The 20,780-nt window shown below is 39.7% G+C and overlaps 2 protein-coding genes across 2 annotated transcripts in view; one reads left to right on the top strand and one right to left on the bottom strand.

The window, feature by feature from the left end:
• cog6 (component of oligomeric golgi complex 6) overlaps positions 1-14,483 on the bottom strand; it is a 34,939-nt gene extending 20,456 nt beyond the window's left edge. The window contains exons 1-7 of the mRNA XM_004075290.4: positions 14,281-14,483; positions 13,909-14,052; positions 11,730-11,801; positions 11,563-11,621; positions 3,096-3,207; positions 499-581; positions 274-344 (exon numbers count right to left, since the gene is read on the bottom strand). Coding sequence (XP_004075338.1) covers positions 274-344; positions 499-581; positions 3,096-3,207; positions 11,563-11,621; positions 11,730-11,801; positions 13,909-14,052; positions 14,281-14,415 — 676 coding nt within the window. The 5' untranslated portion in view covers positions 14,416-14,483. The remainder of the gene's footprint in view (positions 1-273; positions 345-498; positions 582-3,095; positions 3,208-11,562; positions 11,622-11,729; positions 11,802-13,908; positions 14,053-14,280) is intronic.
• An 884-nt stretch (positions 14,484-15,367) lies between these two features.
• The window catches only part of lhfpl6 (LHFPL tetraspan subfamily member 6), a 60,982-nt gene continuing 55,569 nt past the window's right edge, over positions 15,368-20,780 (top strand). The window contains exons 1-2 of the mRNA XM_004075289.4: positions 15,368-15,686; positions 16,377-16,884. Of these exons, the coding sequence (XP_004075337.1) occupies positions 16,500-16,884 (385 nt within the window). The 5' untranslated portion in view covers positions 15,368-15,686; positions 16,377-16,499. The remainder of the gene's footprint in view (positions 15,687-16,376; positions 16,885-20,780) is intronic.

Raw genomic sequence — 20,780 nt, 5'->3', positions numbered from 1 at the left:
TTGGTTTTGCTGCCATTCTTTTGGCTCAGACAGTCAGAGAATATGAGTCATTTAGGTTCTTGAATGAGGGCTAGACACGCAATTATGCTAACCCTAGAAGAGCAGCGTTTTTTTTATTCAAATAAATTTAAAAAGCAACAAGTAAATTATCAGTGAGGGCTTAAATGAAAGTGGATGAAAATCCTCGTAGGATGGATGTAAAATATGTTTTTGCCGTGAACAACAAGGCAGACGGCGAGACGTGGAGGCGCTGGGGATTGGAGTGGCACTCACTCTGAGCCCAGCGGTAGAGCTGCTCGTATGAGGTCTCCTGTAACACCGCCATCTGCTCCATGATCTCTAACCTGGAACAGACAGAGACCGCAGTAAATACGCATGTCCACAGCAACCTGTCATACCCAGACGGAATACCAAACACTTTCTCCTCACTCGTCTCTTGGTGTTCCGATTTCAATTTAAGAGAATAGAGTTGAAAACTGTCTGCAGATTTAGACTCACCCTGCAGTTTGTTGGTTTGTTCGCAGGAGGATTTTCACATCTTCATGAATTTGCTTCACACGGCTCAGGACTTTAAAGAAGTCCTGCAAAATTCAGTTAGGGAAAATGCTGTGTAAATACAGATCTTCTAAACATGATATATTTAATGCACAGAGAATACCCTCCATATTTACCTCACTTTCTATTTGTATGCTGCAAAAACCTGAACCTTAAGAAGATAAAAGTTTCAAGAAAAAATGTCTTGCAGGTTAAATCCTCTTATCAAGAACGTTTTTCAAGAGCAAAATAATCTTAGTTGGAGAAAACATGTCATAGTGACTACAATTTTATTCTTAAAATAAGATTTTTTGGTCTTTGCTTATTTAAAGGAAATCTTCCAATGGGGTATAATTTTTTTTTCTTATTTCTAAGGGGATTGCTTTTGCAGTGTACAGTTTTTTGTTCATTTTTATTTTTTAATGTTTTTATTCTCGTTTTTTGCACATAACATCAAAGTTGTGCCTTTTTATTCTAAATGACAAAAAAGTAAATCATAACTAAAACCGATTTATATTCAGATTATCATCTAATCCAGCTGTTATCTCTATCGTATCACAAGCTGCACCAACCACAATGGATGTCAAACAATGATATTTGGTGACCATAATTACCTATGCCATTACTATTTATTATTTTCAAAAGTAAACTTAAATTAAAGGTACTGTGATCACCTAAAGTGGTTCACATTTCGCAGCCTTGCACAGTTTTTGTGCCTGTTTTTAAAAGACAGAGGACGGTGCAACCTCAGGAGTGAATTTGCCTCAGGATGAGTGACACTGACAGCAACAACGAAGGAGACACTGAGAAAGTGTGTGGCCAATAATGTCTGATGCTATTCCAATCCGACACTGAGGAGGAAGACTTCCATGGTTTCAGTGCACAGGAGGAAGATGAAGAAAGCTCTCAGTGACTTTTACATTCATGTTTTTTTAAACCAGCCCTGTTAGCGTTGTGTTACAGTGTGTCACTGTTGTGGAAAAAAACTCCCGGCGCATGCGCTGCGCAGCGGTTGCCTCTGCCGCGCAGAGGCGCGCACGCGTCCATAAGTTACTGCTGGACACCACTGTGAACTCTGATCTAGGCACTGTTTAGAAAATAAAAGCTCAGGTATATTATTAATACTTTGAAAACTCTCTCTGTGTACCGTCTTTCTTTGCATTTTTATTGCATTTTGCGTGTACACCGTAAAGCACTTTGTGATTATATCTGTAAAAAGTGCTGCATAATTTTTTTGTGGGAGTGGGAAAAAGTTAATGTTTGTCTGGGACAAAGTGTATAAAGTGTGATGGGGAAAAAAAACATCTTAAAACTTCTATAATTATTGGAAAAATAATGTAACAAATAACACTACCGTAATTACTTCGGAGATTGTGTCTATTTCAGCTTTTTTTTTATAGAATGTAACTCCAAAGATAAATGAGGAACCACTCTATTAGGGCTGCACGATATGAGGAAAACTCGCGATATGCGATATTGCTGATTAATATTGCGATAACGATATAATTCGCGGTATATAAACAAATAGCAAAACAACCAAAAACATCATTTCCATTACACTGCAACAGTTTAAAAATTATACTCCAAATGACCCTCGTCGACATAGGAGGCAAACATAAAAGGGCTCATCTGATTGATCAACAACGTAAACGGGTCCTTCCGATTGGTTAAATGCATAAAGGGATTTGTTTCATTTGTTCAATATTTCAAGCTGCCATGAGATTGTTTTAGCACATTTAAGGTAAACATTTATTGCGATTTTCGCCGTCTTTTGCGGTATGCATATTGCACAGCTTGATGTCGCGATAACGATAAATTTGCGGTATATTGTGCAGGCCTACACTCTATCATGTCATTATCACAGGCAGCGGATTTGTGAGATTATGGATTAATTAGCGGGTTGTTTTATTAAATAAATGAAGGTGGACATCCTCCATAGAAGCTTTAAATAAGAAAATAACTTATGCTTATGTTTACAAACCCTTAAAGACTGACTTAGATGAATATTGTGTTTTTGGTGACATATATTGGGAATATTAAGCTTAAAATTGCATCTCTGAGTAATCTTTTAAATTAAATCATTGTAAATCAGAAGCAGACAAAAAACTGTATTTTGTTACGTAGAAAATACCCTGGGCGGGCCACAAGTTCTCTGCTACTCAACAGGAAGGGTGTGTGTGTGTGTGTGTGTGAGGGGGGGGTCAGGGATGCTCCAAAGTTCTGGTCAAATTTCTGAGGTGAATTTCCAATGAACTGCTGCCGCTCTGCAGAAACTATGTGAACACAGGATTTTTGATTTTGGCTAAAATGGCATAGTCATAATTTAAAGACCACTGGGAATGCTTTTACAACGGATCAAAACCTACTTAGAGTGGGACTTAAATATGTTTTATTACTCAAACACATTGTTGGCTTAGGGATGAAAATAATACAAAAAATGTTTAGATTTTACAGCTCATAAAGCTGACAGATGTGTCCAGCATTTAGTAACCACGCATTTAGCGAAGCCACACGGTCCCTTACTATACATTTCAGTGGGAGGATTGCGTGATTTCACTGACCTCTGTGACGGGCGCGTCCCGAGCATTTCGCAGGACGGCCATCTCCTCGCTGGAGAGCTGGAACTTGGCGAGAAAAGCTTGAGCCACCTGAGCCCTCACCTCCAGCCTTTGACTAAAGAAAAGTAGGACAATATTTTACTTTATTTATACCACAAAACAATATAAAGTAATCCCTTTAGCGTTTTTTCCCCTCCAAATTATGTAAAATCAGAAGCTATTTTGTAATACTGAGAAGTTTTTGCAAGTCGTCAAAACTTAACCTATTGACGCCTATTGATGCAAATATGTATACACCACTTCAGCTTAATTAATTTAGCATCTACTTAAAAGCTAAAGATTTTTTTAATAGCTGGAAATAAATTCAGGCTTCAAGGGGTTAATACAAAAGCTTTGTATTAATAAGGCCCCATACAAAACTTGTTTTTTTTTCTTTTATCAATGACTTTCTTCTTTGTATTCATAAATTCCAATTTTGCTTTATTTTAATATATTTGTGCTTTTTTTAAAACAGTTTTTTTTATTGTTTTAGCAAACTTTTTAACTATGAACTACTTTTAATTAACTTTTTAAAAACATTTTTATTTTTATTTTTAAATACTTTTGAACCAATTTCTATATTTTAAAATAACCACTTTTGTAGTGTGGAGTCTCCTTTACCAATTCATAATCCTTAAATTGTGAATTACAGTACAAAAGAAAATGGTGAATTTTATCAAACTGTTATACAAATTGCATGTAATGCACTGGTTTCTCCACCAGATGGGGGCCACGCACTGCAAAGCACCCTTAAATGCAGCAGCTTCAGAATGGCACCCTTAGAAGGAATTGGGTGACATTATGTATGGCAACATTTAAAATTAAGATCTGTGGGGGGAAAAAGTAACAAAATCATGATGAACAGTTAAATGCCACGTAATTAAACGCTAGGGCCCAAAAAGGGTCACGGACTGCAGCATTTTTTTACTCCCGTCCAAACGGTTCTATATGGAAGCTTGGCATGATTGAGCATTAAATCACCAGGTGACTTTGTAGCAGCAGAATCACCCAGTGATCATCTGACCTTTGTTACTCACATGGCTGTGACGCGTGCTCAGCCAGCTGAAATAAATGGCTGTAAAACTGTAGCCGGAATCCGTGATTCAGTGCTGCGCTTTACAGCTCATCAACCCTGACACACACACGGGTCCTCAAGAGGGGCAGTGTTGATATTTGTGTGCAAAATACGAAAATTACAGATCCGTGTGGTGCATGCTATACAAGCTTTAATATTAATGCAAGAAAAATAACTTTTTTTTCTGCCCCAGAGACACAGATATTAGCAGCTAAATGAAGGTTTTTCTGCTGTTTTAAATGATCCTTTTGCTTCATTTAGATATTTGAAAGTTTAGTCTGAATGACACTACAAAAAACTTTACTGATGTATGGACTTACACATCAAAAAATCTCAAAAAAGTCATTCCAATGAGAATATACTTAGACCAAGGTGTGCTTTTATAACTTATATTAACTGTCAAAACAAAAAAGAAACTTGGTCAAAAACATGCGAATTTTAAGGATCCTTAAATGAAGGATTTAAGATTCTTCTCTTTTAATCTTTGTCTTTGGGATATCATCTGATCAAAATTAAAAAAGGACAAAAAACAACAAAATCACAACATCAATCTTTCCAAAAGTTCACATGTGGTTTGTTTTCTTGGGCGGCCGGCAGACTCACTGCCGAGGCCGGCTCTAGGTTGACATCATGAAATGGGCGGCACCAACAAGGAGCGAAAGGTGGTGGTGTCTCAGAGATCGAAGTGTCTTATTTCTGGGTTGGAAAAAAAGCTCAGGAAAATATTTATTAAAAAACGTGTTCTTCGTGTGTCAAAGGTAATATATTATCATATACATGGATATTTGTCTATAAAGACTTTCATTCATCCAGGTTGATTCCATCAACAAAGCCTTTTGTATAAGAGGTGAAATGTCTTCAACTTTAAAAACAAAGTCCAGATGACAGCCCTTAAACCTACTACTATGATACATGGATATAGTTTACTATAAAAGGCTTAAGGATAGCATGGTTTGGCCCTTTAAGCTGATACAGTGAGCCACCAGGTAAGGACAGACTCAAAGGTTGATTTTAATTAAGTTTCAGACCCAAATCAAGACCATGTTTAAGTTTCACTTTTCCAAATCTAGCTTTGCACAAATGGGGGCTGATTAAGTACTTTTTTGCCCCACTGTCTGTGTGTGTATATGTATGTAAGTGTGCCCGGGGAATAGTGAGCGTAGAAGCCACTATCCAGGATGAAACATCCAAGATGCATGAGTACATCAATCTCAAGGTCCCAACTGACAGTGTGCTCAGTGAAGGTTTCAGGCAATGGAGAGCAGAAGATGTTGTGCTGGAGATCAGATCCTCATGGGAGGACAAACCCCTGCATGGGATGTACCACCGGACCATAACTGAAGTGGCTGATATCAAGAAGTCCTACCAATGGCTAGAAAGGGCTGGCCTACAGGACAGCACTGAAGCGCTCATCCTGGCAGCTCAGGAACAAGCCCTGAGCACCAGAGCAATAGAGGCTCAGATCTACCACACCAGACAAGACTCAAGGTGTAGGCTGTGCAAAGAGGCGCCTGAAACAATCCAGCACATAACTGCAGATGCTGGCAGGGAAAGCATACATGAAAAAAAAACGGGAAAGTGCACTGCTAGGAACAGCTAAGATATTGACAGGACGCTCTTTTTGCAAGAGCTTGCAACATGTTTCTATTAGCATCCACCCAACAGAATCCTGTGGGATGTAGTTGGAGCTCCTGCTGGGCAGACAACTTTGAAGCACTTCAGGAAGAAGTTTAAAAATATGCAAGCAACTATGATTCCATGAAGGACGATAATAGTTTAGGTTGAAGTGGGTTTTGTAAATGAACACCATTAAGCCGTGAGCAACAGGAGGACAATAAACCTTATTTTACAGTCAGTGGAGGTACATGAGGGAGGGAGGGGGCTCACTTTTTACAAGAATGGAAACATCTGCAGTGTTGCAAGACCAGCCTGACAGATCAGGCCAAGTTTGGAAACTGCAACACGGAGATGCCGCACACAGTGTACGACGGCAGAACAGAAGGATAATTTCCCCCTGTGCTGTCAGGACACGACACGTTCCCCTTTAGATTGCAATCGCCACATACCAGAGAGAGGCGGAAACGCACACGAAATTGACTACATGCTGGAGATTAAGGGGGAAATTAGGTCAACAAGTGCTTCAAGTTCAACTCAGATCAAAAGGCTCGAGTCGGGATGACAACGAGCCATCATGTCTCTGTGTGCTCAGATTTCCCATCTCACACGAATCACTCCATGTGCTCAAGCACGGGAAAGCATTGATGTAATAAAACTCAAACGCTGCCCCGTCGATGTGAGACACTAAGTACTGCCGGTTGCTTAATTACAGCTGAGCTGCGAGAGCTCCTTCGTTTTTTACCCGCACTAAAAGACTGGAGAACAATTGCTCTTTGTAGGAGGCCAATCAGCGAACAAGGCTCAAACATGTGGGAGCGTTCCGCATTAGAATCTATCAGAGGCATTTCAAAGAATGCCGTAGAAACCTGCAAAGCTGTTCGTTAGCCACGCGCCAACGATCAAAGAGAGCATTCAGTTACATCATAAAACACAGAGGAATAGTCCCTCTGATGTCCTGATTGTTCTCTCTGGGGTTTAAACCCTCTTCATTTATTAATGTCTGATCCAACACTCAAATATTTTTTGCAGTAATTAAGACAAAAGCCAAAATGACTGTAAGCTCTTGAGAATTACTGCCTTGACATGCAGAGATGCACAAAAAAAAAGGAGAAACTCCAACAGTAAGTGAGACAACTCATCTTGCACTGACCCAGGACAGCAGAACAGCCTTGTGTTTCATTATGGAACAACACACAACATTTATTAAGTGATCCTGATGACAGCCTTTCTGAACAGCGGCAGCTCCAAACAAAGAAAGCTCACATCTAGAAGCCAGCAGGCAAACATGGGTCGTCTGCAAACAGTGGCTCCTCTCCTCTACCTTTGCTGCAATAGTCACTTTTCCTTTCATTGGACTTGACAAATTACGCAGTGCCATGGGCAGGTAAGCCTCGGCTAGTACAAATCAAAGGGTGGGAACAAACTCTTAAAAATGGCCGAACTCACCCTGCAGAACTGCCTTGAAAGCAGAAGATTGGAGCTGCAGATGTTGCATTGCTATAATAAGTGTCAACAAGTGCAAAACGTCCAAAGAAATTGGTGGAATGGGACTGCAAAGGCCTGAGTGACCTGAAAACGATACGGCCAAAGGCCTAAAAGCAGGAGGTCCGAGTGGGTTTGAAGAGGACAGTTTGGCTGCATCCTTCCTGACACAAAATAGCTCAAGACAAGGTCAAAGCATGCACAAGCATGCAATCTGGCTGTTGGGTCACCGTGCTTCTGCACATGAAAATGTCAAGCAAACAGACAGCAGGTCCGCCCCTGGGAGCACCGTGCAAAGAGAAACAAGACACTGGAGCACTCGAGAGGACACTCCTGTCAAAGCTCCGACTGCTTCAACAAAAGCACTACAATACCTTCATTCATTCCCAGCATGCGCTCACTAGTGGCTTTTCCCCAGCAGCTGTCTGTCATTGCTCTTTTCAATGTTACTCTTCCCATTTCCATGTCAACTCTCTGTGAAGAGGTGCTGATGGTGCGCCACTGGAGCATGCATGCCGCGGTGCATCCGCAATGTCATTTCCCACCGTTCTATATCATTCTCACTGACGCTTCTGTGTAACGCACAAGGTCACCGAGCGCAGAGACCACACCTGCCACAAATGCAAATGAACCCCATCGTGCCACTAACTCCCAGTGAACTGGGGGGGGGAGTATCACTGTCACATTAAAATCAACTAATCTGACCACCAGATAGCCAGGTACTGCTGGATGATGCGTAAATGTTAATAAGTCTAAAACGTGAGTGCTATCTGGGACATTGACTAAATAAATGCAGATGTAAAATTGATTAGCCTACTTGGTTATCCCCCCCATGGTTCAAACCACAGTTTTCATTCCAATATAGGATTTATGTGTTACAAAACAACAAAAAAACAAAAAAAGGAAAGAAAAAAAAAATCAGTTTTAAATTTTAATCAAGCAAATAAAATGAAGAAACCCTTTCAGTTGGCCTTTACTAAGCCTCATGTAATGTAATACAACAATAAAAAAGAATGAATCCTTAAATTTAATGAAAGACGTGTTTGACACTTTTAACCTAAACACATCGGTATGCAGTAGATGCAACGATTCACTTTTTCCAAAATTTGACTCAATGTTGTGACATACGTTTCAAAGTCCTTCTGTGATGCAAATAATGCTTTTGTAGCATTTTCCTCATAATGGAGGACATTTCTAAAGAGAATTAAGCCCAAAATTTCATTTCTGAGTATTTGTTTATGTGTTGTGAATCAGGAGCAGATGAAAAACCAAAGCAGTTTGAAAAAATTGTATTTGTGACGTAGAAAATATGCTGGGTGGGCCACAAGCTCCCTGCTTGGCTCCATTCTGATGCATCCACTCGTAGAAGACTGGATCCATGTACGTCTTCATCATCATCCTTGTCTGGCATCTCGATCAAAACTGTACGGCTGGATAGCTCCAACATTGTTAGCCATTTCTGTTGCATCAGTATTATTGGGTTGGAGTTGTGAGGAGCTGTAAGCTAGTGGGAGAGCATGTAAAGAGACAGCGTTCGGCGACAGGAAGAGGGGGTGGGGGTCCTCTGCGCCATCAGTCCCGCCCACAACTCAGAGGGGAATTTCTAATGAACTACTGCCGCTCTGTAGAAACTATGTCCTAGAAAACGACCTGGGAACACTGTTAAAATAGATCAGATGATCGGAGTGGGACTTTAAACCAAAAAACGTATAGATATGGTATTAAGTCTTTCTGTTGCCATGTCTTCAATTCAATCAATTCCCTATCCATCTATAAGTAGAGTTATCCGGGCTGCTTGAGCCTTTCAAAGCGATCATAGAGTAAAGGTCTTTGCAAGTCTACATTAAAGGAGATTTCAACCAAATTTGAATGGGAAGCTTCATTCAATAAAATCAACATTAGTAGAACTGAAGATGAACTCAACATATAAGTCTATGTTGATTGTAAAGCTTTTGTTTTTAATTGTTATTACATATTTCTCATAAGGGAATCTTAATACAGAAATGACAGAAACTAAAGCAAATACTTGAATTATAGGTTAAGATTTATGCAGCAATCTTTAAATAACAGAAAATTATTTACTTAGTATCTGAAGAACGTCTTCCACCATTAACAACTTTTTTTCTCCTTATTTGAATTAATTATTGTGAAAATCAACAATGCAAGTGTTGCATTGTTGATTGATATAATTAAAGTGCAAGTGAATGATATAATTGTAACAAAGAGCTCTAAATCTATCTGTGCCTAATGTGATGTTTATTAAAAATGTTGAAGGGGATTAAAAATGATTATTTTAAATAATTATTGAATTAAGCTAGACTTGATAAATGGAGAAGTAAATGTAGACCATTCTCGTGTATTTTGGAAGTGTTCAAATGTAACAGGATTTTGGAAGATGGTGTGTGATATAACAGGCAAAGTGCTGGGATATGCAATGCCTCTGGAAGCAGAACTGTTTTCTTTGTACATGTTCACAGGAAACTCTGTCCACCAAAGTGACAAATTCTTATTTAAAGTTATGTCACTAGTCGCTAAAAAATCATTGACCAGGAACTGGGGTACTACGTCGATTCCCATCAAAGGAGCAATGGACTTCAACAATTAACGAAATCTATTCAACGGAAACAATAACATACAGGCTGAGACTGCAAGAGGCACAACTACACCGAAAATGGGAAAAATGGACACTTTACAACAAATAGACACAAGAAGCACCTAGAATTGACCCTCGTTTTTGATTATTTTTGTGGTTTGTGTTTCTTTTACATGTAACAAAAACTAATAAAAATAAATAAAAATAAGAAAAAGCTAGACTTGATAAAAGTGGAGAGATTCAAGAGCTAAATCATTAAAAAAACGGTTCTCCCACGCTCATGGAGGTCTATATTGCCAAACAAAAAAACCACACAACATGGGCGTTGAAACCGCTTGGCATTTATGAAGTGGACCCCGTCGCTCCTCTGGTGGCGTTTGACAAAGTGTTGTTTATCTGGGAGACTGACTGAATAAAAAGACTCGCTGGAAATGAGACGGGAATGAGGGCGCTTAGGTTTGGACTGATGATGATGATGCTGCTCTGTGACATATCTGACAGGCTTTCTAAATGACAAGTGGTTTTGGAACAAATGAGGACGGGGAAATAGAGCTTTGAGAGTTCTTTGTAATTTCAGCAGATAATTGAGAAAAAAGACGCCATGGTATCTTCATGGCGCTCTTTGTTCTCACTGTCTGTCTCATCATCTGGTGATTCCCACAACAGCATCTTTAACATTTTCAACAAGTCTTTGAACAAATTTAAATCTGAACCGCTTTGAGAGAAACTCTTTCACTTTCACAAGTGTTCACGAAGCTCTATGATGGGGTTACAAAGAAAAGGACGTACCAAGTCGGGATTTAACACTGAAGGGCAAAGAACAATATATTTAGGACATCTATCGCACTTAACTTAAACTTTTTCCTGGAAGGATCCAGGGTGTCTTATGATCTTTCTGAGGTTATCAGCAGCAATATTTTTTGGAGGATGAAGAAAAGCAAAAGATGAGGAAAAAAAGAGGAAAGCCCACGTTATCCCACATGTAAAATTTTAGATGATTTAAAGACGGGAAGGTGCTAGAGTTGTGTTTGCAAAGCAAAATGTGTATTTCTTCAGGAAAGACTGCAGACAGAAATTTTGTTGTCACGGCTGTGGCCGTCATATTGTTTTTTTTTGTTGTTGTATTTTTGTAGCGTTTTCTATCTCTGTTTTTTTGTTTTCTGCTGCAGTGCGAGGTTCTGTCTCTCTTTTTTCCCTCCTACATTTGTGCACAGATTGGAGCCCCGATTGTCCGGAGCTCCTGCTCGGAGGCTTTGTTGGAATTATGACTTTCTATCACTTTTACAGCGAAAAATACAGTAAATGCTTGCTATGTTTATCTGACAATATTCTGTTTCACCCCGTTAAGTAATATTTTCCACATAATACAGTCCTAAATTAAAGTGTTTTTGTCCCACAAATATTTAATTTATTATATGTGTACAATCCCTCACTTCAGCATCAAATCACATTTCCACTTTGCATTTAATTCATGTATCCTTTTATATTGGGGGATCCAGTGTTGTGGCCATTGTATGTGTTTTACATTTATGTGTGTGAAGGTCACTTTTTTGCTTTTGGTTTTTACATTTGTAATGTTTTTATTAAGTTTATGAATAACATTTGACTTGATATAAATCAAGATAAGAAATATGCAAAACTTTTGTTTGTCACAATGAACTTACTTTTCTCCTTGCAGCTTGTTTGTCTTTACAATGAGATCTTGAGTTTTTTCTTTTGCAGCCTGAGAAAACAGTTACTGTGTTTATAACATTGCATGATCAAAAGTATGTAGTGTGTGCCAGATGTGACAGTCACAACACGTGTATAAATGCAAACAATCACACTGTACCTTAAGCCTGCTGGTCATCTCCTCACAGCACGTGCTCATGTCCTGAACATCTTCATGAACGCTTTCAAGCTCCTGTAGAAAACAGAATAAAACAGTTCATCTTCTTTAATGGTTTTTTTTTTTTAAATTGTGAGTTTGTAACCCCGGAACATCGAACAGCACGGTTAGGTATTGTGGCAGCAGATTCCAAAGAAGTTTTCTCGTAACGACACTTGCATTTAGTTTTGGTTCCAGCGTCAGAGCCCGGAAAGGCAGCGATTTGTTAATCGGCTTCTGTACGAACAAAACTGTATAAGCTAACCAGATGATTTGCGTGTTTTAAGGTGTTATTGGAGATGTCTAAAGAAGTTTTTCCTCTCTTCCTCATCTTATTTTGTAAGATGAGGCCTCAGAACAGAGGAGAAAGCGTTTCTCCCATCAGCACTCGCATGTTTACATACTTTTGGGGAAACTGCTGCAGCAGCAGTGGAGACGACACACTCTCACAGTTGTTTTTTGATGTTTACACCGTTGCATCCCTGCAGAAGAAGCAGTCTGCCATGCACGCCCTTTGGTTTAAGCCGAAGGAACACACTAAGTATATGCATATATACAAAAATATATGGGTTTTTTTTTAGGAATTTTGTTTCTATTTTGAACTATTTGGTTGATGTATTAATACACCATTTACTTTGGAAAAGTATCTTAAAAATGAGCAAAGCAGGAGGATGTTTTTGATTGGATGCATATACACTCCAAATATTTACTTTATTGACTTTTATGCACGAATCTTATCAGACGTTTCTGCAAATGTAACTCCATTTAGCGGTACTATACTTGCAGGTCAGTTTAACTGCACCATTTATTCTGCGATAGACCGAAACCCCAAAAAAGAAAAGTGCATCTGCCAGAATGTGACAGGCCACTATTTTTTCATTATGTTGTTTTGTATAAATAATTATAAATATAAATATAATTTTAAAAAAAGTATAAAACGGTTAAGACAATCTTTCTTGTTTGCAGATGCAATTCAATGAAATATGTGGCATTTTATTTGGTCAAATCTCTGCATGTGTGGTTGACATGTTTATTTTTGACCAAGACCTTACATGGAGGAATAATCAGTCCAATAACCCAAAAGCAGTGGCAAATTCGTGTTTAATAGGTCCGAGACTAACAGTTTAAATCAGCATCCTGTCAGCTTCACTGCTAATTTTGGTCACATAAGTAGTGCAGTCAATTAATTATTCTAAAGGCCAACGCACAGTTTGGACATCATATACATGATTTATTTAGCTACAAAGTCAGCTTATTCAAAATGCTACTACATTCTAAAACAGCAGTATTTTTTCTCATGGTTGATGCTAAGCAAATAAAAAAAAAAGATTGAAATTCACATTGGCCACATGTAATATGTACTGCAAAGATAAACATTTCTGCATTGCCCAGACATAAATGCTGTTGGTGGACACATGTATTTAAAATGAAGCCAAAGTTCCATCAGATATCACACACCTAATTCTGTGAAATTTTGTTCTGTGGCACTGACCCATCCCTGCGGGAGCAGTGAGCAGGATATGGGAGCTATTAGATGGTTGACCTAACCCCAGCCGTAATCCTAACCCTAACCCCTCTTCCAGGTCTGTGAGGCCAAAAAATAAGCCTTCGTATTTAGAAAAAATGACTGAAAAATATTCACTTTCTTTTCTTAGAAGGAAGGTAACTGCACAAGTGTTTGGGATGGAGGTTATGTTACATTTACTCAATTACATCTGAGTGTATTTTCCTTTTGATTTGGGCATCTTTTAACTTATGTAAATTTGTGTTTACAGCAACTATTTTACTTTTTTCAGATTTTTTTGTTGTTGCTTTGTTTGCTTTTAGAATTAATCAACAGAGATTTCTTTTTTAATTGCTGCATTTAGTTTTTGAAAATATTAGTCATGCAGGACTTTCTTTTGTTTGCTTGTTTCACATTTAGCTTTTAGGTTTTCTTATTTAACAAGACGAAACCATTCTGTGAAACATTAAATTCCGAAAGTTACTCTGTGTTTGCAGTACGTTTACTATTTTACCTGCGTCCACATTTGGATGCTTTTAGGTCCATTTTACTTAAGGCACAAAAGTTTAAATTTTGACCTAAAAACAAGTAATTCAATGCTATGGAAAATTCACATGATGCACATTATGTTAGAGTTACCTCCTTTACTTCTTGAAATATTCGTGCAAAGTCCTCATTAATCGTTAGACTTCGTCTCTCTATGTCTCCGCGAAGATTTCTCCTGGTGCGCAAACTGTTTTCGGTGAAGAACACTGACAATGCCTTTAGAGCCTCCAGCATCTCCTGAGAATAAAATAGAGGAACCACTTAAAAACACAGGAGAGGATGATAACAAAATACTTCGGCAACACTATTCACATCAATTAAGTTGTGCTTTGAAGGTTAAATAGCGTGTTTATTTTAGCTTCAAGTAATTAACAGCACGAAAAATGTAAGTGTTAGCTGGAGCTGTGTTCTTCCCACACCAGCGACTGTTAGCTAGCTAGCATGAAACCAAACCCTCCGACGAACCTTGTCATTGTCAAGTCTCGTCTCCAATATTTTGTTAAGCTTCCTTGATAACGGGTTATTAGGCTGCGAAGAAACATTTGAATTTGATGTCACGGTGGAACTATCTATCGGAATTTCTGCTTGAGTATTAGCCATTTTTGCATACACTTCCACGTCAACTCTGAGAGGTATTTTGGTCCGTTTGAAAAGTACGTCCGGTCGGAATCCCAGATACAACGTTCCGGGGCTTAGTGAGGTATTCATTTCCTGCAGATTTGCTATTATGTAAAATAAGAGCTTTGTGTTTTCAGCTGGAATAAAAGGCGCTATACAAATAAATACAGTTTGAGTTTGAGTTTAATTTTAGTATAGACTTGTAGCACTTAAATTGAGAACTTTTTCTAACGCAAAGTATTCTCTTAAATAAAATGAAAGCAATAAGGGGGAAAAAATGAAGATTGAACTATCGATTGGTCATTGAGTGAATAATGGCTACAGTAAAAAAATAATAATAAGAGTTTTACGTAATTTACGTAAAAGAGAGAGAGAAAAACATTGCACTATAATTAGATTCTATTAACCATCTCTCACCTCCTGGGATGCTTGCAACTCCAGATCCACTGCAAACACTTCAGCCCTTGCAACAAATTTAAATGCATTAAAATTTTGCTTTGTCAGGAAATACAAGATTGCTCTTAGAGTTCCCTACGACCCTACTGAGAATGCATAAGTTGGTATGGGTGAGGAATGAATCTCAATAACTATGTTCTGCACAAATACATATTAAAATATTCAGACTATTTAAAATATAATGTAATGTAATGTCATTACTGATTGCATGAATTCCTAAAATGATTGAATTGTCAACTAAGAATTGAATATGTTTGCCTTAGTAAATAAACCCAAACTGAATTTTATTAGAGATAAAAAAAGAGAATTATTGTTTTTGCTAATTCCATTTTTATAAATAACAGATGTTTATTTCGTAATGTGTTTCACCTTTACGCGTACAAAGTAAAGCTTCCGTTTTCTGACTGTCCGTGAATGCGTCAGCGTGGTGGAGGTGAGTCCGGCCCCTGGGTGGAGTTCGGCGTGATTGATGGTTGCATCCCAGCGGCGTCTCTTGGACGCCTCCTCCCCGCCTCCCTCCAGTCTCTGAGCTGGAATGTGAGCTCGGGGTTCGGGCAGTCAGCAGCAGCAGCGGCTCCGCGCGCGAGTGGAGAACGGATCACTGCTCCGGTGCAGCGCACCGTTGAGAAGAAGCCGATTCCAGCGCACGTCCTGCAGTCACTTTTCGGATCGTCGGTTTCTGCTTCCTGCCTCTCGTCCTCCTCTGCAAAAAAGTTTGTTTTAGACCCAGCTGGGGTCCGCATATGGGAACAACCTGTGTATACCTAACTCACCTTCTTCTGGAAGTCTTCCAAAATGTAAGATTTGACGCATTTTTACATTAATCCGTGCGTTCTTGGAGATTATCTGCAATTTCTGCAATCCCAGTCCAACCTTTTCTGTTGGTTCGTTGTTAATTAACAAGTCATTTCCTGCATTGGTTGAAGTTTTACTATCTACTCTGATAAAGTTTCGTTTAGACTCAATAAAAAGCTTCGTTTGTGCCATGATGTTGCTGTATTTGGCCAAGTGTTTTACAGAATAACGCATGACATTGTGTTTGAATAAACAGTTATTTTGTTGTTATCTTTGTTTACATTCCATCTTTGGGGTAGATGCTTGGTGCATGATGGGATTAGGACAAAGGAGGAAAATGTGGATTTAAAATTGCTTTTATAAAATCATTTTTTTATAATAAACAAACCCCAATTACATTTTTTAAAACGAGGTTTCTTTAAGCATGTTTGAAAAAAATCTCAAATTACTAAATTCCTGACAGGAAGGCAACAAAATCTGAATAATAATGCATATCATTTAATCATTTTGCTCTGTTTCCAGCTTTCTATTCTTTGTAAAATATGGCTGGTTATGTATTGAAGTAGATGAAAATTCCTCGTTTTTTTTTCACTTATGTAACAGATATTTCATGGTTTCTCATAAGCCAACAGCTTTTCAGAACAGACCACTTATCTGTTTTTCTGCCTCTTTTTTCCCCTTCTTTTTGACAGGGACCTGGAGTCCCTGAGGTGGTAAAGACTGCGAGTGTTAAATGTTCACCTCAAGACCTCCAGCATCTGTTCATTAAACTGCTGTCCATTCAGTGACTGTGTGAGAAACTTGCGCTGCTTCCAATGGCGTCCAGTCTGACGTGCACAGGTGTTATCTGGGCCCTGCTGTCCCTGCTGAGCGCCGCTGCCTCCTGCGTCGGCTTCTTCATGCCCTACTGGCTGCTGGGAACACAGATGGACAAGCCGGTGTCCTTTGGTACATTCCGGCGCTGCTCCTACCCAGTGAGGGACGAGGAGAGGCAGATGACGGTGATGCTGGAGCAGTGTGGGCGCTACGCCTCCTTCCACGGCATCCCGAGCCTGCAGTGGAGGATCTGCACGGTGGTGACGGGCGTCGGGTGTGGCCTCCTCCTGCTGGTGGCACTCACTGCCCTCATGGGCTGCTGCATCTCCGACCTCATCTCACGTACGATTGGCCGAGTGGCCGGTGGCATCCAGTTTGTTGGAGGTGAGCACAGTGAGGAGGGGCTTGTACCTGCGGCTCACCTTGAACCCACGTTTTGGCAAATGAATTTGTTGTGATTCACTTTTAATTACAGGCCACAAACTGTAAATGTCGAGATGTAGATAATTGCACAGATTACAAAGGTTTTAATGACTGTAATTAACTCTGCAGCCAAATTTGTTTGTTCCTCATTAGAACTACAGTCAAGCATACAGATGAGGCAACAATGGAGGCATGAAACGATGCATTTTTGGACAAACAGTCCATCTATCAGCCCAGAAAATCTGCGGTTTCCTCAGATCGGCTGCTCAGGAAATGAAAAAGTCTCGGAAAAGAAGTCTTATTCCACTTTCTGTCCAAAAGTTTTGAAGCAATTCTCACATGAGTCGAGTTTTGCCCGGCCTCATTCCCAAGGGGGCCCTTAAGTGCAAATCACACCAACAAATCACTTAATGCAAAAACATACTAAAGATCACAATAGCAACTGAAAAAGCAAAAGAAAAAGAAATTCCAGAAATCAAAACACAATTACAAAAAAATTTAATTTCCAGAAATCAAAATGAATTTAAAAAACGAAGCACAATAAGAAACGGGAAAAAGTATGGGACGTCATTGATTGGATGAGTTTTTGGCGTTTGAGTTTTTTCAAATGCGTCTTTAATGTCAGCACAGAGCATATCTAGTATCAGTTTATGCCAAAAAAAAACTTTGAGTGAAATGATGAACAAACATCATCATCCAATCTACAATGTACCGACCTTTTCCGATTTACATTAAAAAAAAGGAGCACATTTTGGAAAAACTCAATCAAAATGAAATCAAACAAAATAAGAAACCATTTTTTTTAATTATTTGCTTAGCTTTTATAATTACGATGTTTTTGCGTTGAGTGATTTGCACTTCAGGGCCTCCGGACATTTGACATCAGGTATTGTTGGTAAGCAAGTTTTCCTGAAATCTGCAGAAAGGATGCGAGCTTCACAAAAAGCTTTGACTTGTTTGCTTGTTTAATCGCAGTAAATAGGTCCAGTTTTCACCGGCTTTGTTTATGTACTCTGTTGGGGTTTTTTTCTGAACATGTGCACTCTTTGGACATGAGGTCTGAGGAAAGGCTTCCAATGAACCAGCAAAGTTTTCTGCCCCACTTTAAGAAGTCTTGGCGCTCCAGCCCTCTCATTAACTCCCAAAAAGAAAAGAAAAAAAAAAGACTTGCTTGCACACTGCGGTGCAGCGGCTCACCGCGCCGCTGTTTACAATCCCCTTCACTTTAGTTTGGATTTAAAAAGTGAGGTGACAGGGAAGCAGGTTGCAAGCAAATTTGATGGAGCTGCCAGGTTTTTCCGGCTGGATAATTCTGCAAAAAGACCACGTGTTCTCATTTTCAAAGGGCTTAGCTTCTTAGAAACATCAGTATTTATGATGCATATAATATGGAGTGTGATTAAGGTGAAACTGTTGGAGTAACTTAGTTTCTATGTAAGAAAATCTCCAGTTAAACCCACATCCACTGGAAATGGTGTTACAGCAAGCTGCTATTTTAAGATACAGGATTAAAAAAAGAAAAATTCCTAGCGGTCTTTCTTGCGATTTGTCCCCTTTGCAGTCTCACAAATCCAGACACGCTCAAATTTAGATGGTGGGAAGAAGGGGGCGTACAATGCAAGGGGATGTTGCTCAGATCTTTTCATCTGAAACTCCGGCGAGCCAAAGGGCAGAGATGTCTCTGAATGGGCTAATTGGAGGCGACAGAACTGAGAATATCAGTGGGCTGTTGCACTGTTTTTTTGTCCACCCTCACCTGCAAGAGAGCGTGGAAATATTTCAGGCGGTCAGCAGGGGAAGTTGAGATGTTAAATTAAAACCTGATGATTGAAACAGACTGTGGATGTGGAGTGGGGGCTGGGAAGTGGGAGCAAATCTTGTGCCTTTGTCACAACTGCCCATAAGGGTAGATACGGGCTGTCTGCGGGCGAAAAATAGGCAAACCTGTCCAGAGAACGAAGGAAATATCAAGATTGTAGACCGCTCGGTGAATCCGCAGGGTGAAAATGTTAATGCGCTTTTTTTATCTGGACATGCTGCAGGCGACAGGTCGTATTGAACACTAATACAATACGGGAAAGTAAGACTCTGGCACGATTTTCCAATCTTTTCAACCCGTCTGAATCCTCCTCACTGTACAGGAAGCCTGTTTGTTAGTGCTGTTCAACTCAATTCAATTTTTATTTGTATAGCCCAATATTTACAACAATAGGCATCTCAATGGGCTTCATACCAGTAATTGTGTAATAAACATGAATCATAAAGAACATAAAGTCATAGAGTTCAATAGCTGATTGCTAAACCAACTTAAACAGCCTAAACTAATTTGGGCATCTCTGCTCCTTGTGTTCCCTTTGCATGCAGCTTGACTGTTAAGCATGTTCACGCGCATAAATGCGCGCTTCCAACTTTCACATTCAAAACTCTTGCGTGTACATGTAGCTATGCACATTTTCAAGAACATTTTTTGGTAGTGACCATACGTCACAACCGGATCTGAGTCCCTGATTGGTCAAAGTTCGGCCTGGTTTAGCTTTGAACATGCGTTCAGCGGCCATTTGTTTTGTACATAGACCCTTAAAAAAAGTGTGTATTTACGTGTGAATGTAAGAGTTTTGAATGCAGGAGCCCAAAACGCGCATTTATGTGCATTTACGTGGACTTTTAATAGCAAGTAGGCTTTAACGTGTATTACTGAGGGCGGTGTGAACGTAGCTTCAGATGCAGCTCCTGTCTACGAATCTCCATAGTAATAATAAAAATAACGATACTTTTTCATTTAAAAGTCGTCTTTTAAGACTCTCAAGGCTACTGAACAAATAACCCAAACAACCCAAAAACCTGCAACACCTTTACAGTGTTGCAAGTGACTAAGGCATTAGTGATTTGCAGGAGTGGAAAGAGGAAAGAAATGTGATGAACAACAGAAGTGAAGTGGCTTTGCCGTCTGATGCTTTGTGTTTTGTCTGATCCTGTTGTGGAGCACTAATGAAGAGCATCTTGCCAGGCAGGGGGAAAATCTCTCTACGGGCCGCCACAAATAAAAACGGCAAATTTTCTTGTAATTCAACTCACTCCCACGAAAAAGATTAGATCTGAAAGGGGGTATCAGAGCGCTTTATCTCATTAGCTGCCGCTCCAAATTTGCACAGCAACTATTGTTCCTGGTGTTGTTGTTTGCCTCTGTTTTCCCCCACTGGTTCATTACTTTCTCCACTGCACTTTGAGCATGATGCTGCTTGGGTTGGTGAAGCACTTTCTGGTTTTTGCAGAGAACAGCGGCTCCACAGATGAACGCCCCAGACATTTACAGATTCCTGACTTGGATTTGGTTGTCAGGGATTTGGCTCCCGGCTCCCCCTCCCCGAATGGGCTTTTGGGCGCCTCAAGCAGCGCTGCACCCAGCGGGGAGAAAGTTCCTGAACATTTGTTTTCATCAGCTTTAGCTTTCCTTGTAACTGTTTCTACTTTGTATTTCCCTTCAGCATTTGTCCGCTGACGGGGGCGCCGTATATCGTTCTGACAGTTTGCTATTAGATTGCATCACGACGGCTGACATTTTGACAGTTTTCACGATTGCCTCAGATATCAACAAGTAAATATTAGGGATGGAGCTGGGAGCCCGAGGCAGTCATTTTCCAATGTTTTTACAAGACGGCGCTTTGATTCTTAAATACTTATGACAGGCAGGGGCTCCTAAAACTGAGACACCTGATCTGCTTATGGTGTGGCTCAGAAAAATCTGTGGGATTATCTCTCAAAAACCAGTCAGAGTGGTGAAGTCGGGGCTTGAGAAGCAGGCCCACATTGCAGCACTTGGGCTTTGTGCAAAATAATTTGTGCTTAGAAGCAGAAAG

Source organism: Oryzias latipes, chromosome 13 (genome assembly GCF_002234675.1).
Source record: "Oryzias latipes chromosome 13, ASM223467v1".
NCBI lineage: Eukaryota > Metazoa > Chordata > Actinopteri > Beloniformes > Adrianichthyidae > Oryzias > Oryzias latipes.
Note: the sequence above shows the minus strand (reverse complement) of the source record. Positions and strands in the feature narration are given on the sequence as shown.